The 17412-nt window shown below is 38.8% G+C and overlaps 1 protein-coding gene across 4 annotated transcripts in view; it reads left to right on the top strand.

Annotated features, from left to right (window-relative positions):
- Positions 1–13400, top strand: part of tbl1xr1b (TBL1X/Y related 1b) — a 29091-nt gene extending 15691 nt beyond the window's left edge. For all 4 annotated transcript variants that reach the window (XM_080906791.1, XM_080906790.1, XM_080906789.1 and 1 more), the window contains exons 7-16: positions 186–327; positions 705–768; positions 856–953; positions 1656–1716; positions 2103–2224; positions 3705–3779; positions 5387–5514; positions 6244–6409; positions 6517–6618; positions 12154–13400. In XM_080906791.1, coding sequence (XP_080762917.1) covers positions 186–327; positions 705–768; positions 856–953; positions 1656–1716; positions 2103–2224; positions 3705–3779; positions 5387–5514; positions 6244–6409; positions 6517–6618; positions 12154–12180 — 985 coding nt within the window. In that variant the 3' untranslated portion in view covers positions 12181–13400. The remainder of the gene's footprint in view (positions 1–185; positions 328–704; positions 769–855; positions 954–1655; positions 1717–2102; positions 2225–3704; positions 3780–5386; positions 5515–6243; positions 6410–6516; positions 6619–12153) is intronic.
- Positions 13401–17412: the final 4012 nt, after the last annotated feature.

Raw genomic sequence — 17412 nt, forward strand, 5'->3', positions numbered from 1 at the left:
AAGTTTTGATAGGGATTTTAAAAGATTTTGGATTTGATGATTTGGGTTCAGGTTCGATAAAATGCCTTTAAACCCCAACCCTACTCAGGAGCAATGATGGTCAGTTTTATAACCTTATCAGTACCGATTTTAGAAGTCCAAGTCATGTGGGTGTGCCTAACGCAAGGTTGTTTTGACTCCTTCAGGTCCGGGGACTCGACAGCACGGATCTGGAACCTGAGCGAGAACAGCACAGGCGGATCCACCCAGCTGGTTCTGAGGCACTGCATTCGGGAAGGGGGCCAGGACGTACCCAGCAACAAAGACGTCACCTCACTAGACTGGAATGTGAGTGAAAGTGGGATTGTGTCAAGTTAAACTGTGGAACCCACACACTAACACGATCATACTGAGTGCTCTGTGTTGGTCATCTAGTCTTCGGGTGTGGGTTTGTGCGCCTGTGTGCATGCTAATAAACACAGCTTTATCAAGAGGCATTCCTTCTAACTATAGCCATGTATAAGGAGGCACTCAGATGAGGGAAAAGGCCTTTTCCATAACCAAGCTGCAAACATTTTGTGCTCTTTTACTCTTATATGTTCCTGTTACCATTTTTTTGTAGTCAAAGTCGATGCACAACGCTTAAAATGAGCCTCATTCATTTACTCATAAATTAGTCATAATAATTTGGCTGCACCCAATGACACCACGCTTCTTTCCTTCAGAGCGAGGGGACGTTACTAGCAACCGGCTCATATGATGGCTTTGCTAGGATATGGACAAAAGACGGTAAGACTCTGGCATCTTCTGCATCGTAGCATTTCAGGCGTTTGTCCCTGGTCTCTTTCCAAGTGGCATTTGGTTATTTTTTTTCAGGTAACTTGGCCAGTACTTTGGGTCAGCATAAAGGCCCTATATTTGCACTCAAGTGGAATAAGAAAGGAAACTTTATCCTTAGCGCTGGTGTGGATAAGGTGAGACACGTTGCTTTTCTTTGTATTTTTTTTATTATTATTTATGAATATTTTTGGGGTGGAAATCTTCGGTCATTGGTTTGGATTCCTGGTCTGACTAAAACAAACAATTTGAACACATTGTCTTGGGTTTGATTGGTCATTACTCAAAATATTGCCCATTTTTATAGAATCAAATTTAAAAGCAGAAAATTCGTAATGATATTCTGCTATAAAGGGAAAGTTAAAAATGAATTTGCATAAATGATAATTTAATGACAATTATTTTCTATAATTTTCTTCCTTTTAGCAATAGCAAATTGATGCCATGCACGTCTGTGTGGATATGTAACATAATCAGGTTGTTGTATGTCATAAATGTGAAGGGCAGCGTTTCATCTGAAATCACAAAGCTATTTGTTTGTCCAGTCAGAATTATCAACACATGGTTCAACATTGCCACCTAGTGTACAGAAGTATATTAAAACCTTGTCACCTTGGGATTCTCATGATTGACCAGGGGCTGGCGTATTGTGATATAAAAGTTTCGTCATGTTTGTGATATAGTGGTGTAGTTTTGTATTTTCTCTGCTTGTGCAACAAGCAAAATATGAAAAGATTGCAAGATGTTAAAAAGAGAGTGTTTTATTCTATGTAATGTTTTTGATTGTTTTTTATAAATGACACTAGTTCGTCATAAAAAGCATCTGTATCTTCACACAGACGACAATTATTTGGGATGCACACACGGGAGAGGCGAAGCAACAGTTTCCTTTCCACTCAGGTGAGTGACAGGAGTCAGCTGGATTGTTCACATGACGTTTCCTGGAGTGTTTCTGTTTTTAGGCATACGTTACCTTTAGTTGAACTGCAGTGTGAGAGCACAGTGAGAAGACCTTCACTTATTTCTGTCTAGTTTTTCTGGACATTGTGACTGAGCTTTGATCCTGTGATATTCAAGCTAGTATATCTTTACACACAAGGTATCATTTCAGCTTTAAATGAATAGACAAAGCTTTTTTTCTTTTGTTTTGTTTTAAAACCATATGTTGATCTGATGATCAGATCTAATGTGGAAGGAAGAAATCTTTACCGTGATTTGTTCGTTGTGATCTTCTACGTCAACTTACTGCTACATCAGCCTTAAGCTATATCTTTACCTCTCCACAGCGCCCGCTCTGGATGTCGACTGGCAAAGCAATAACACATTTGCCTCGTGTAGCACAGACATGTGCATCCATGTGTGTAAGCTGGGCCAGGACAGACCTGTAAAGACCTTCCAGGGACACACGGTGAGAATAGAACACTCCAGTGTTTGCACTCCATTGCACAAGTAGGAAAACAGCTCTGGTGCTCAAATGCGCTGTGTTTGATCAGTGACGTGCGGTGACTTTTACAGAAAGACAAAGGGAGAAGGTTGTTGCCCAGAGACACAAACAGAAACATGTTCCTTCATTATTTAACAAGATAAACTGGATCAGATTAAAACATTTATGCTGCCTGTCTACACTCCTTCCTGGCTGATGACTTGTAAAATATTACTTTTCTAGTTAAATGAATATCTGCTATACCAAAATGATTTACTATTAGCTGAAACTGACAAGTGTTAGATGAAGTTTTCAAACCATTCCTTTAGGTAGAGAAGCAATAAAACACGGTATGATCTGTATAATTGCAAAATTGTATCAAGTAAGTATCAAAAATAAGAATTTTTCAAATATTGCTGCTGCATGAATAAAAATGTTTTTAAAAAGTGTAATAAAATGTGTTAATAGCAAGAAATCAATAGAATGAAAAACGTTGACAGTACGATTAACTTTCAATATCTAAAATGTTAATGACAAATAAAGGTGGAGTGTTGGTTAACATCATCAAGTCAAACATCATTGTCACAACTTTCCTTGGTAATGTACTAAAGCAGCTAGTATCAACCTTTTCACTCTCCATTTTCTCTACATCACACACGTTGGCCACACTGATTAGCAAGAGGCAACTCGGTGATACTTGTTTACTTGCTAATACTAGCTGTGCTTCCACACAAAGCCCAGATCTGACTGATCTCAGAGCAGTAAAGGCAGAGCCAGGTCCGCTTGACCCGCACATTGGTCTGATCAGTTGACAATAGCAGACTGCGGCCACAAGATGGCAGTAAAGTAAAGGTGAATGCAAACTGGCAGGGAGCTTTGTGACAGCTGTCTGAGATGAAAGGAGAGGGATCACTTTACAGTGGTTCAGTTAAATTTATGTCTATTATTAGGTTTGACTATATTTAGATGGAACATTACTGTGTTACATAATATCAGGGTGGCACTCCCTCCTTTTGGTTTCTTATAAAAGTTATAGTGCTCATAAAGTGCATTCAGTCAGTGGTAAAAAAAAATTATCTACAATTATCGTACCATTATGTGTCACTGCCATTATCATTTGTCTCTGTCATAAGCTGATGAGCCTGATAGGCTGGTTATTAACTAATTTATTTCATAGAAATATGTACTATGCAGGTCAACACGATTGTTCTGCAAATTGTTATGGCAAAGAGTCTGTTTTTTTTTTTTTTTTTACCCTTCTCATTTTTGGCCAGTTTGAAACTAAAAATGTGAGCTGGAGTAAATGAAACCTTAACCTTGGAAACGATTTGTTTAAAGTCTTGAATTTAGAAGAGATTTTTGTTTGGTCATAAGCCAGTGTTATCCTCATGTAGTGTATTGTATTATCTGTGGCCATGTGCGCCAGTCAGACTTTTTGTTTACCCTCACGTCTTTCTCACCCTAGAATGAAGTGAACGCCATAAAGTGGGATCCTACTGGCAGCTTGCTGGCCTCCTGCTCCGATGACATGACCCTAAAGGTCGGTTCACTCAACGCAATGAGGCCTAACGGAAAAGAACAAGCCGGGCCTTCATAGGAACACTGTATCCCAAGTAGGGCTGCTCAATTAATCGAATTTTAATCACGATTGCGATCTGGGCTTTCAACGATCATTAAAAATGACTGAGCTGATTATTAGCCCCTCCCTCATGCTTTACTCTCGCGCTGCTCCGTGTGGCAAATCGAGCGCACCTCTCTGCATTTCGAACACGCGTCACAACAATTAAGAGGACCCTAGGGAAGCTCGGAAAGCTAAGCAGAAGTTATTTGGAGAGGAGAGTGACTGCCGTTGGTTGAAAAGAGAGGTAAAAAAAAAAAAAACTTCAGTGGTGTGGAAACATTATGGGTTGGTGGAGTCAGACGTGGATCAAGTAGACACAGTGTGTAAATGCTATGGTGTAGTAGCTGCACCACAGAGCAACACTGCAAAGTTCACTAAACATAGATGTTTACATTTTTCATTTATTTCTTATATTGCAAACATTCGCACTGTTATCAGTATTTGCACACTATTTTATATTATTTTTTTAAAGTCATTATTCAATACATTGTTATTGTTAACCCTTTAAAGCCGGTCAGAGCAGCACGCTCTGTTTTGTGTAACTATTTTTAAATCCCTGTAGAACCTGAACCGCTTAAGCTAGCGCAATAAATTTTTTTCCATATGAAACCGGAGGAGTTGTACTTACATCTCATGCCATCAGCTTGTCCTAGGTCACGGTTTCCTTCCACATATAGCTTTGCAAAAATTGCATAAAAAGCGCTTGCAGGAACAAAAACATAATATTCCAGAAACACTTCCCACATTGAAAAAGACGTCAACACGAACTATCGCATTTCCTGCCCGAAACCGGAAGTGACGTCATTTTCGCGGAAAATGTAGTTTTTTACTTGTAGGCCTTAAAAGCCTATACTGGTGTTTTCATAAGTCATGTTTGACTTTTCTGAATAGTTTCTGGGATGCTTAGAACTCGAATTGCACTGCTGGAAATAGTTTATTTTGATGCACATGCTGTTTTCTTTGCAAATTTGCATCATAGGATTGTTTTTTCGTTTTTCCTGCAGTATATAAAAATTGCTGTGTCTCCAAAATAAAACTATGAAGACACTCAAAATAAATTTCCTGTTGTTGTAAACTATTTTTTGCAACTTTTTTGTATTTAAAGTTTTGAGGGATAAACCTCATAAATTTCGCCAAGTAGAAATATATGTAAAAACAAAAACGATTTTCAATTTTTTTGTAGTTTATTGCACTTTTTTGCAATTAATGTAGTTACTATGGACTTAATGCATACATATTTTTAATATATGGGCTATAACAGTTGTATTGATGTATAGCAACTTGAAATGCTCCCACAAATGGCACTACAACATGTAAAAAATAATAATAATATAAGCTCTGGCCGACTTGGTTCTATGGTAGATCTTAAAGGGTTAAATAAATATCGTCAAATAATCGAGATCTCAATTTCAGTGAAAATAATCGTGATTATCATTTTTGCCATAATCGAGCAGCCCTAATCCCAAGCGTACATTACAAGTTAAATTAATAGCTTTTAAATGTTGCCTTGATTTTCTCTCATATAGATCTGGAGTATGAAGCAGGATTTGTGTGTCCATGACCTCCAGGCCCACAGTAAAGAAATCTACACCATCAAGTGGAGCCCCACAGGCCCTGGGACCAACAATCCCAACGCCAGCCTCATGCTGGCCAGGTAAGAATCGAATGAAACGTGTTCCTAGTTTTTCATCTTTTTTTCTCTCTATGTCATGTGTCAAAGGGGATTTCTATTTATAAGGGAATGTTAATGGTATGTAAATTGTTGTTGGTGGAACACCTTTAGAAAACAGTCACAGATATAAACAGATTGTTTATAGTAAATGGCCTTTTTAATACTAACATTTTGGGAGTTTTTCAGTTAAACGTAACTATGGCATGAGAGTTAAATGCTTGTTTGTTTGTCTGAGATCTGATGTATCCCTTTGAAAGAACAGTCCAGAGAAAAATGTTTGCTTTCAGTTGGATGTGCTCAGGATTTGGACATGGTTCACTACACAATGCAAATAAGAGTTGGCTGTGCATTAGCCAGCATTATTACTTCCTTGTATTTTCTCTGAATTCAGAGTTCATTAACTGCATGTTTAACTGAATAAAGAATCATTGTAAATAATTAAAGCTTAGAATGAGTTATAGGTTTGTTATTGGTAACATCGAGCAGCCTAAAAAAAATTCATCTTCATTTCTGCGTCTGGGATAATGCAGCTCTGCCATGTTTGCTTCCCATCAATTACTCTCTGGACTAGATTTTTAGATTTATTTAGGGGTGGGTTTCAGTTTCCGTTTTAAGTAGCAGTCATGCCACTGACGCAGTGTATTTTATATCTGGCACATGGTTCTTGACACATGACCCTTTGCATCCTCTCTCGTTCCCCTCTCTCTGCAGTGCGTCGTTTGACTCAACAGTGCGCCTGTGGGACGTGGAGCGGGGCGTGTGCATCCACACTCTGACCCGCCACCAGGAGCCCGTCTACAGCGTGGCCTTCAGCCCAGATGGCAGGCACCTGGCCAGCGGCTCCTTTGACAAGTGTGTCCATATCTGGAACACTCAGGTCTGTGATGCTACCTTCAAATTAAAAGCTGATCTGGTAATACATGCTGAACCACAATATTCTAAAGATGTTGCCTGTTATTGATGAATCTGTGCGTGTCTCTCCAGACGGGTGCTTTAGTCCACAGCTACCGAGGGACAGGTGGGATCTTTGAAGTGTGCTGGAATGCAACAGGGGACAAAGTAGGAGCCAGCGCATCTGATGGATCGGTGAGTTTTGCTGCCTGAGAGCTTCATCACTCCCAGTAGTATCCACCCACATGTGCTCTAGCCTGTGTCTACAACTTTCACACCACCTTCCTGACCATAGAAATGTGTCAGCCCCATTTAATATAGGTCTTGCCAAGCTGTTCTGATAGAATGGGCTGGGGGTCTACTACAAGTACATCTGCTGCTAGTATTACAGTAGCAGAAGTATTTGGTCATTTCTCTCGCTTAGAAACTTTCCTAAGCAAAATTGACTGTTTGACTGTAGCCATGACCTGAGCTGATTATTCTATGAGCTGTCAGCTAACAGCCTCTCATAAATGGTGAATTCAGAACTTTCTTCATATTTGTTGGATTTGTTAGCACTTTCGGCAGCCATGAATAAAGCACTTCAATCTGAAGGCTTCATTTAAAATGCTCAATCAGGGCAAGATTTATGGTCATCATGGCATCAAATAGCCGTCTGTCTGTTTACAGATGCTTCTTAACCAAACTCTAAAAGGTTTTTATCTGCATTTGAATGAAACTGCAGAAGTCCCATAAGAGGTTACAAGGAAGCGCAGAGTTGCATATAGACTTTCTTATGAGGGGATTGAAAAGGCTGGAGTACATCTACTGCTGAATTATTTAATTGGATTATAGGCTGATATTGATAGCAGAATTGTTAATTGGCCTTAGAGTGCTGGCTTTTATGTGAGCTAAAAGCTCTGTTGTGTATGAAGCAGAGCACTGTTAGTAGTGTACCTTTCCCCAGGCACACCGAAAATGTTGTTCTTGTAGGTCTCGTGCTTTTCAAACATTATGCCTCTGCATTATGAAGTATTTGTCTCTTGCAAACTGACACAGCAGTGGGAATGGAAACATTCGACTAGTAAGCAGCTACGTGCTAAGCAGTAGGAGAAAATGAGGAACAGTGTAGATATGTTTCCTGTTTTTTGGGGCACAAAGCCAAAAAAAGGGAAAGGAAATTTGAACTGTTTGTATTTTTGTATTATTTCAAAGTACCCCTCAAGTTGAAATGCTCAACTTATGCATTCTATTGCTCATTGTGGCACAAAGTTACATTGCTCTAGCAAGGTACTGTATAGTATGTTTATAACATAACATCCCGGACTGGACCTTCCTATATAGAGTATGTGTCCTCTATATCTACCTATCTTGGACCACTCCTGAGAAAGACTTAAAAATGTTCCTTTTCTATTTTGCAGTTTGAAAGGTAGTTCGGTTTTATTTTGAAATCCATGCTTTTATTTTGCAACAGGAAACTGGCGCAAAACCGTTAAAGGGCTTGTTAGTAACGTTTGTTTTAGGATATGATAAATAGTGTGCCTTAAAGTAGGGCTGCTCGATTATGGCAAAAATGATAATCACGATTATTTTCACTGAAATTGAGATCTCGATTATTTGACGATATTTATTTAACAATAACAATGTATTGAATAATGACTTTAAAGATTGTCAAAAAATAATATAAAATAGTGTGCAAATACTGACAACAGTGCAAATGTTTGCAATATAAAAAATAAATGAAAAATGTAAACATCTATGTTTAGTGAACTTTGCAGTGTTGCTCTGTGGTGCAGCTACAACACTGTAGCAAAGTTTACACACTGTGTCTACTTGATCCACGTCTGACTCCACCAACCCATAATGTTTCCACACCACTGAAGTTTTTTTTTTGCCTCTCTTTTCAACCAACGACAGTCACTCTCCTCTCCAAATAACTTCTGCTTAGCTTCCCGAGCTTCCCTCGGGTCCTCTTAATTGTTGTGACGGTGTTCGAAATGCAGAGAGGTGCGCTCGATTTGCCACACGGAGCAGCGCGAGAGTAAAGCACGAGGGAGGGGCTAATAATCGGCTCAGTCATTTTTAATGATCGTTGAAAGCCCAGATCGTAATCGAGATTAAAATTCGATTAATTGAGCAGCCCTACCTTAAAGTGAAAAATATGTACATTTCCTGTGCCAGTTTGTACCTGGCTGACAGTGGCACAAGGTTTATTAATGTTTCCTTTAATGGAATAAGTTATGTGCAATCACAATGTCGTTTAATAGAGTTTATGTGTAGTTGTAAGTTAGTGAGGTGATATAGTGAATTGAGTGATGTAAATTTGATTTGTATGCTATATGTGAGCAGGAGAAATTTATTTCCTTGATATTTTGATGTTATGGTAGTTATATTGTTGGTTTTGTTTTGCTCCTAGCTCTTACGGTGTCTTCACTGAATATTTCAATAAAAACTTTTCCAATAAAACCTCTGTGAAGCATCAGTATAAGAGACCATCATTCAGTCAGGGATGCTACACCGTTATCAGCCAAAACAGTAGAACAATGACACAAACTGCTTAGCGGCTCGTCCTGTGACTCTCAAACTTTATTTTTAAGCTGAAACAAGTTGCCATATTTCCTACGAAACACAATTTCCATACGCTACCTAAAATTTGTGTTGATCTGTCACCACAAACCGATTTAAACTGTGACAAACAAAAGCGGTTAGGTTAAGTGAAGCAATGCTTTTGAAGTGTGAAAGGCATTTTGTGCATTGTTGAAACAGGCTATGCAATGCTGCTGATTTTTATCACTTTGGTTGATCGTGTGCTCATTTGTGGACTTTTTTGTAAAGGGCAACTGACATTTTGTTGTAGAGATGATTTTGCTGTGTGTGAAGAAGACTGATGTAGAGTGCTGTGGAGGTTTCCAAACTGAGGAACTTGTTTGTTTGAAATGTTGATTCTATATGTTTTAGAAAATGGCCTGAAATCTATAGATTTCAGATATAAGCCATCTCAGCTTCAACCCTCCTTTTCCGCAACCTACTTCTTCAGAATTATACATCCTGTCTTTCACACATGCTCTGAATTAAGGATATGACTGGCTGAGTAGCGTCACGTGGAACGAGTTCCTGCCATTGGTCTGTTTGCGTACATACACTGATTATCATAAAGACAAAGGAAAAAGTGGTGCAAGTTAAAATAAGCTTACTGTACATATGAGAAAGAGTCAAACAGAAAGGGTCTTAAGTTGGACTGTTGGTGCGCTAAACTATATGTTTATTATGCTGAAATGCCCACTAGTCTTCTTCACACTGCAGTGCGTTCAGTTTCCACAGTATCACACAGGGTTCATATGGGTGCTTGAAATCCTTGAAAATGCTTGAATTTTAATGTTGTCTTTTCAAGGTTTGAAAAGTGCTTGAATTTTAGATGTGGTGCTTGAAAGTGTAACTGTATTTCATTCACCACAAATAACTATCTGGTTGAATAGTTTTCTTATCAGATAGAGAAACAAAATGAGTCGCAAAATGTAAAAGCAAAATTTCGCGATCTGGGCTCCCTTGCGCCTCCGTCTCTTTCAACATGTGGCCCCGCCCCTCCCTCGAACAGTCGGGCATGAGTGCGCTAACATACCTGTAGGCTGCTGTTTTAATGAGTGTTTGATGGAACAAATGGCGGAGTTTGCGCTTTCCAGTCGCATGATAGGTGAGTGCTAGTAAATAATTTTCCAGTATGCATACGTTACACACGCTATTTTTTTTTTTTTTTAAATTATGATTATTATATTGCTGTCAAACTCGCTTGAGCAATGATTGAAATGCACTGAGTGTGATGCAGTATGGCAGCGCTTTTATGGAATATGCTGTGAACTTAGCTAACATTACATAGCAGTAATATGAGTTAATTTACTCAAGTGAAAGCTTTAAACATTAGCCCGATACATAACTAGCCAACTTAGGCTTTCTGATTAACCCTCTGGGGTCGACGGGCCCAGAGTCTCCATTTCAACTTGGGTCGAACGTGCAGATTTCAAACTATGTACCAGGTTTTAAATTGTGTTGATAGGCCACGTAAAACCGATGGTTTTTTTGGGGTTTTTTTCTGAATAAAACTGTCGTTTACTCCGGGAAGAAACGGTAAAAACAGCGTTTTCTAAGGAGAGCGCTAGCAAACACGCTTTGATTGTGAGTGAAAAAAGAAAAAACACTCCTTCCCTATTGGTGGAAAAATGTACCGTGTGGAACAATCAAAAAATGATATGGCAACATGTGGCATTTGGTTGTTTGGGAAGAGGGGGAAGTTTTAGCAGTGAGAGAGAGAGAGAGAGAGTGAGCGAAAGAGAGAGAGCGAGAGTTTTGCTACGTGAGAGGTTTGTGACGTTTGCCGTGTTTGGAGTCTCAAGTTAGTGTGTTGTCTTGTGTAGTTAGTGTGTGGTGTAGTCGTTGTTTTGTTTTGTGTGTCAGTTCTACTAGTGAACGTCACAGTTGCTGCAAAAAAGCCACCAAAGGCAGATTGCAGTGTAAACACTGAGTGACACGCCTGCTGTCAGACCTGCAGGTTTATCCCTGTGCTGTTCTCATCTGTGTCATAGTGGACACAAACTATTTTTTGGAGTTGCATAAATAATTTGTGTCTTCTTCTTTGATGCAGAACACCTGATTGTTCTGTAAATAGTTTGAAATGGTTATATAAAAAAAAGTCTGAGCCTTGGCTGCATTTTAGGTAAATAGTACCATATAACTTTGTTGTTTGCAAAACTTGTGCTTTTTTTTTTTTTTTTAAATGTACAATTTCTATTTGCATTTCAAGTTATGAAAATGATTAGTTAAACAAGCTTGTGGTTTTTACAGTCAAAAATATCACTTTCTACTCATGTTTTAAGCACAATATTTAATATTTACAGTATGTCAAAATGAGTAAATAACAGATTGGCAAACTGCCTGTTTATTTAAGGGAGATGAACAAAGTACAGTGGAATTGTACATAATAATATGACAGATGATACATTCAATAGATTTTAAGTAGATGCTTGTGCGTTCTTAAAGTCTCATATTTTGAATTGAACTATGTGATCTGTTCAAAGCCTCCCAGTCAGTGCTGTTCTCCATGCCTGTCTGACTGTACATGATGTTATTAGCACAAAAACACTTTAAAGGTGATCATTTAGGACTTCAGCAGTAATACAGACAGCAATGTAGTTAGTGATAGAACAGTTTTATTGGGAATTAACTTAAAAAACAAACAAACATCTGTCTCCTATTTTCTGTCACACAGGAAAGAAGCATCAATATCTGATGAGAAGACTTATTTATTTCTTTTGGGGGGGTTTTCAACAGGAGAAGAATATCTCTAACAAGTTGATTTGTTCACATTTTCACATCTTAATTTTCAAGTGAAATGTGCATGTTGAGTTTATACTCTATGTATATAAGGCGACCGTCCTTTTGCAGTATTTTTGTGTGGTGCGTTTTTCTGTGTTAACAAAAGGGGAACAAAGGTGTTTAAGTTCACCTAGGATGATTTGTTTTAATTTCACATGGTCTTACTGAGGTGATGCGAATTGAAACATGCACTTTTTTTGGGAGGGGGGAGGGGACAACACAGTTGTTTAAACATGCCACAGGGGAAGTATGGCCCTCTGCTCTTTTTGGGTTCTGATTGGAAAATATTTGTACACCTTGAAGCGTTCACACAGCTTCTGACTACGGCAGAAACTGAAACTGGGTGACGTTTTGTCTAACCACATATGCCTTCCTGTTTGACAGGTATGCGTACTAGACCTGAGAAAATGACACTCATCGGGGGGAGCCATGGACCGACTACGAATGTGTACATAGCCAAAATGACTGTCCCTGCCTGTCCGCCACACTGCTGTAGTCCCACAGATGCCATGGCCCGCTGTTACAGCCAACTGGAGCACGCCCTCCATCAGACATAGACCCAAGGACCACACCATGGCAACAAACAGTTTATATGCAAATGCATCAGATATGCCAGGTCTGCATGGACATCAGTCTTTGCTCCTCAGACCTGCAGGAGTTAAACATTTCTTTGTTATCACACAGTATAAATGTGTCACCACAAGCAAACCAAAACACCAGGATTCCTCTTGATTTCGCTCTTTTTGTCCTTTGTATCTGACTTGTAAAGACTTTTGTTCTCTGGTGTGTGCATATTGCATATGTCAGCATTTAGTGTCCTGTGGACATTGTTGTGTTGAGTTTGGACTTTATTGGTCTCTGTAAATTACATGGGAGAGAAGAGAGAGGAGATGGGAGATGTTTTTTTGTTTTTAAAGAAAAAAGATGTTTGTCTTTTAAAAAGTGGATGTTCAGAGTCGTGCATTTGGAGATAAATTCATTTACTGCAGTCTTTGAGGTTCAAAAATGCAGGTGTATAGTTTTGTCAACTCTATTTTTATCCAGTAGGTTTGTTCCATTTTTTGCCATTTAAAAAAAACAAACAAAAAAACTAAATATGAAGCAGTTAATCAAAGGTTGAACTGTCCTTTGTTTGCAACCTTTATCCTCAGAAATGGTTTTCAGGTAATCACAGTTCATCAGGTTGTGTTGGTGCCCTGAAGAATTCAAAATCTCCTGGCTGAAAAATGATCTGTGTAGCTTTTAACACTGATGACAGCAGTGCTGTTGAAGAGCGGTCAGCTTCAGGTTCACGTCTTTGAAACTCACCTCGTCCTTGATCTGTCGGTGCAGATATCACTTGGTGACAGAGACGGGAAAACCAGCCCATTACTTCATTGGATTTGTACAATTAATAGTCCTAATTGCACTTGTTTTCTCAGTTAATGGCTTGTTGCTGTCCATTGTTTTTCATAATGTAATGCAGCTTTGTTGGTCTAATTGCTTCTCGATACCGGAAACAATTAGACCAAGATGATCTGGAGTGTTGTTTCCTGCTGTTGTCAGGTAGTAGTTGACCAGCATTAACGTACACACACACACACACACACACACACACACACACACACACACACACACACACACACACACACTCTGGAGACAGGCTGTGTTCAGGCCTATGCACGGATAGACTGTGCTTTTGTGTGCAGTGTTCAGAGTTGGCATTTTGAGTCAAGTCTGCTTTTGAAAAGCAGACTCAGCATAGGACTCGTAACGTGTTGTTAGCTCAAATGACTTAGAACGCGTTCAGTAGGAAAAATAAGGTTAGCAGTGTCTCGTCTGGCTCGTTTTTGAGGCAAGTCTGTGTTGTTAAAATGCAGACTCTCAGCATAGGACTTGTTGTAACATGGTATCTGCATATAATATATATAAATACATTTATGAATATATATCTATGCTACTACAGGGGTTTTTTGTGTGTGTATGCCACTCCTACGTTATGGGTGGATTTTAAAGTAACCTTTTCAAGATTCATGAAATACAGTACGTGATGTTCTTGTGCATCACTGACAGTTGTGACCACGAGGAATGGTTTTTATTTATAAAATACCATTAAACAGTTAGAACTAAATTTAAAAGAAAAAGACAATGGTAGATTTTTTGATTATTATTATTTTTTTTAACCTGCACTTTAGGTGCAAATGGAGAAACTGTCTCAGGCACATCTGATTTAAGAAGTCCCTGAGGACGGCTCAAATGATTTAGAACGCGTTCAGTAGGAAAAGTAAGGTCAGCGGTGTCTTGTCTGACTCGTAGGACACTTCAACGTTGAGATAAACTAACTTCATGGCATTCCCGCTCTCATCTCGTAGCCATAACAACACCCTCGGCTAGATATGTGCACACACGTCGCTGGATAATTCAGAGGTTTTGTTCAGCATGTTACTTGTCTTTTTAAAAAAAAAAAAAAAAATACTGAAGCTGAACTATGCTGAAGTTTGCTTTAATACAGTCAGCAGTACTTGGAGTGAATCACAAGGACACTATTTCAAATGATGTCTATGACGGTGGAATGGTATTTTATAATGGTTTGTTTTTAGACGATAAGCTTTTTACGCTGCATTCAAGTGTGTTCGCGATTTTATTTTATTTTTTAATTTTTGTTCCTTCCAAAAGTACTAATTCTATCTTTGCTAAGTTGGAGAGCCCTTGAAGGTTTTGTACTGATCAAAACTTTTGTAATTTTGATTTATTTGTAGCTGTATACTCAAAAGGAACAACAAAAAGAAAAATCTGGATTTAATTGTCGATGTATTATAACACAACGTGTAAATACTGATTTTAAGATTTGTTGGGTTTTTTTTCGTCTTTTCCCTTGTACTCTCTTTCTCTCTCACTCACATGGCTGCAGTCTGCAGCCTCCTGATCAGACTGTTGTAATATCACTCAGATCTCAAGGTCTAGAATAAAATCTATTTTGATAATATCAACGTCTTTGATCTTTTGCTTGTTGATTTCCTGTGTCTGAGTCATTTCTCTGGTACTAATTGAATGAATGTGTGTGGTCAATAAGCATTCTTTCACCTGTGTGTGAACAAATGTCACTCACTGCCCTTAAACCTGAAAACAGTTTTTTGTCTAGTTTTGTATTTGTTTTTTACTGATGGTGTTCCAAGCATTTGACAGCTAGGATGACTGGAGAGAAACGGCAATGCGTTACAGCATTTAAGAAACAAGTGTGCTCTTCAAAAAAGTGACGGCAAACATGAGGAAGGGTTTTTGTTTTTTTGTGAGCAAGCTTAAATCTATTTTCATGTTAGGAAACTAGATTAAGATCTGAAGTTTCCTGTAGCAAACAAAAATATTGTTTTCTAGACTAGTGTTGTGGCGCATGGAAATCAGATATCCAGTACCTCAAAATATTGTTTCCTAAGACCAATTAAAACCAATTTCCATATAGAAATGTCAAACATAACAAAACATGTTAATTCATGCACTCAGTACTTGGCTGGAGCTCATGGGAGTTGGCTGGTTATGACCACTGGAAAGGTAAGAACATGGTTGCCATTTTTGGCACTGTGGGCCAGTGCAAAGTCCCGCTGTAAAAGGAAATCTCCACAAAAAATGTATTCGTTTATTTCCTATGAAGTGCTCTGAAATGGCGTTGACTTTGGACTCGATAAAACACAACAGACCAATTGTGACCAGCACCAGTTGATCACACGGCACCTAAAATCCCCACAGACTGGACTTAATATGACTCCAGACTTTAAGACCTGGATTTCCTTTTGACCACTGGGCAAACACTTCTTTTATTTTTCTTACATCAGGTAAAACACTTCTGATGTCTCTGCTTCAAGTACGTGCTCATATTAGTAAAGTGACAGTTGTAGCAACGTCTGCGCATGGTGGTTCTCCAAGCACCAACACTGGCCTCAGTCCACTCCTTGTGAAGTGCTCTCAGGTTCCTGAGATTCCTCTCGGGGCTGTGATTTTCCCTTTTCCTAACACGGTTTTCCCTTCCTTTCAATATCCTGTGAATATGCTTCAGCACAGCTCTCTGAGAACAGTCTGACAGAGTGTTAGGGCCACATTTAGAAAGAAGACTTTTGTTGATCGTTTTGAGAATAAAGCCTTTTCATTTTATACAAATACACTCTCCCAGGTTTATATGCTTTTTCCATCTGATCAGACGCAGCTTTCTGCACCATCTTTTCAGCATCCCTATACTTATCACCACAGAAATCATTTCCTTCCTTGTTACTAAAAGTGATTCTGAAATACGATTTCACAAACTCTGAGAGTATAGCAGCCGTGGCACTTTGTCTTGAAACAACAACCGTTACCTCCTTTTGACTTTATTCTCTAAATCAATTCTATTTGTTTTCTTAATGTGTTTTCTTAATCTTAATTCTTCCTAATACTCCTTTTGTAGAATAGTCATAAGCCGAAATGAAGACAAAAGTATTATATAACATTTATTTATTATATAACATGTTCCGAACAAAGGAAATATATGAAAATTTATTTATTGAAATGCATTGGTATTTCTATGAACAAAGCGCCAACTCTCACTTCACTTTGTTTCATAGGACTGAAAAGTCAGCTCTTGCGAAGGTGAAGCAATATTCCATTGCTTCAATATTTCTTGTTAAGCACCAATGCGATCTCCCTTTCGCCCCCGTACCTGGGGGCGTGGTGCTTAAGAAGTTATAGTAAAGGAAACAATGTATGTGGTATAGGCGAAGGCAGAGCCGTGCGATCTCTCGCCTGTGACGTTTGTGGTGAGGTTATTTGCCACTATAATGCGTGTGGATGTCATGGTGAACTTTTACTGATTTCTTCAAACTGTTCTTTTTTTCAGGCTGGAAACAGAATACATTCTTGAAAAGCAACAACTGGTCACACAAGTTTGAATTTTTTGGTTTTTCTCTAATACACACGGGCTGAACAGCGTACATTGAAGCTGAAATATACCACGTGTTTTAAATTAACAAGGCCTGTTAACCACTTGAGAGTGATCAGTGGTCGTTATTGACTAGAACTAGCATATTCTTTTTGACAGTATACTTTTACACATAAAGACGACCCCTGTACCCTTAATGACGAGTTTTGACGCCTCAGTATATATCTATAAAGATGTGGTTTCTGGGTTTTCCCGAGGGTAGCTGCATAGAGACCACCCTCGCCAACTTCGTATGGAAACTCAGTCATCTTGTTCTATGAGGATGTCTGAGACGTGGCACAAACAGCTCAGTAGGGTTACTTCTTTTTCTTCAGCTTTCCAGAGTTAAAGAGTTGAAAGATTTGTCTGACAGCACTCAGACCAATAGAAAAGTCCAAGAAACACAGTGATCCATTTTTAGCGTCACATATTTGTAATATCAGCTCAAATCTTGACTGACGTTCATGTGTCATAATATGTTTACAGACACACTCCTGGACTTTGGGTTAAATAATGTGACAGATATTTGAAGTCATGTCAAAGCTGATAACACAGAAAACACCAACACTGGCCTCAGTCCACTCCTTGTAAACTCACATTCACTTTATTCTGTTCCAGCAGATGAATGATTGTAACCTGATCTTTTTCTAGGTAGCGAGTCAATGAGACATGAAAGCTGGCATGCTTTAAGCCCCATATACACGAACACTAAAAAATAA

Source organism: Rhamphochromis sp. 'chilingali' (genome assembly GCF_963969265.1).
Source record: "Rhamphochromis sp. 'chilingali' genome assembly, chromosome: 16".
NCBI lineage: Eukaryota > Metazoa > Chordata > Actinopteri > Cichliformes > Cichlidae > Rhamphochromis > Rhamphochromis sp. 'chilingali'.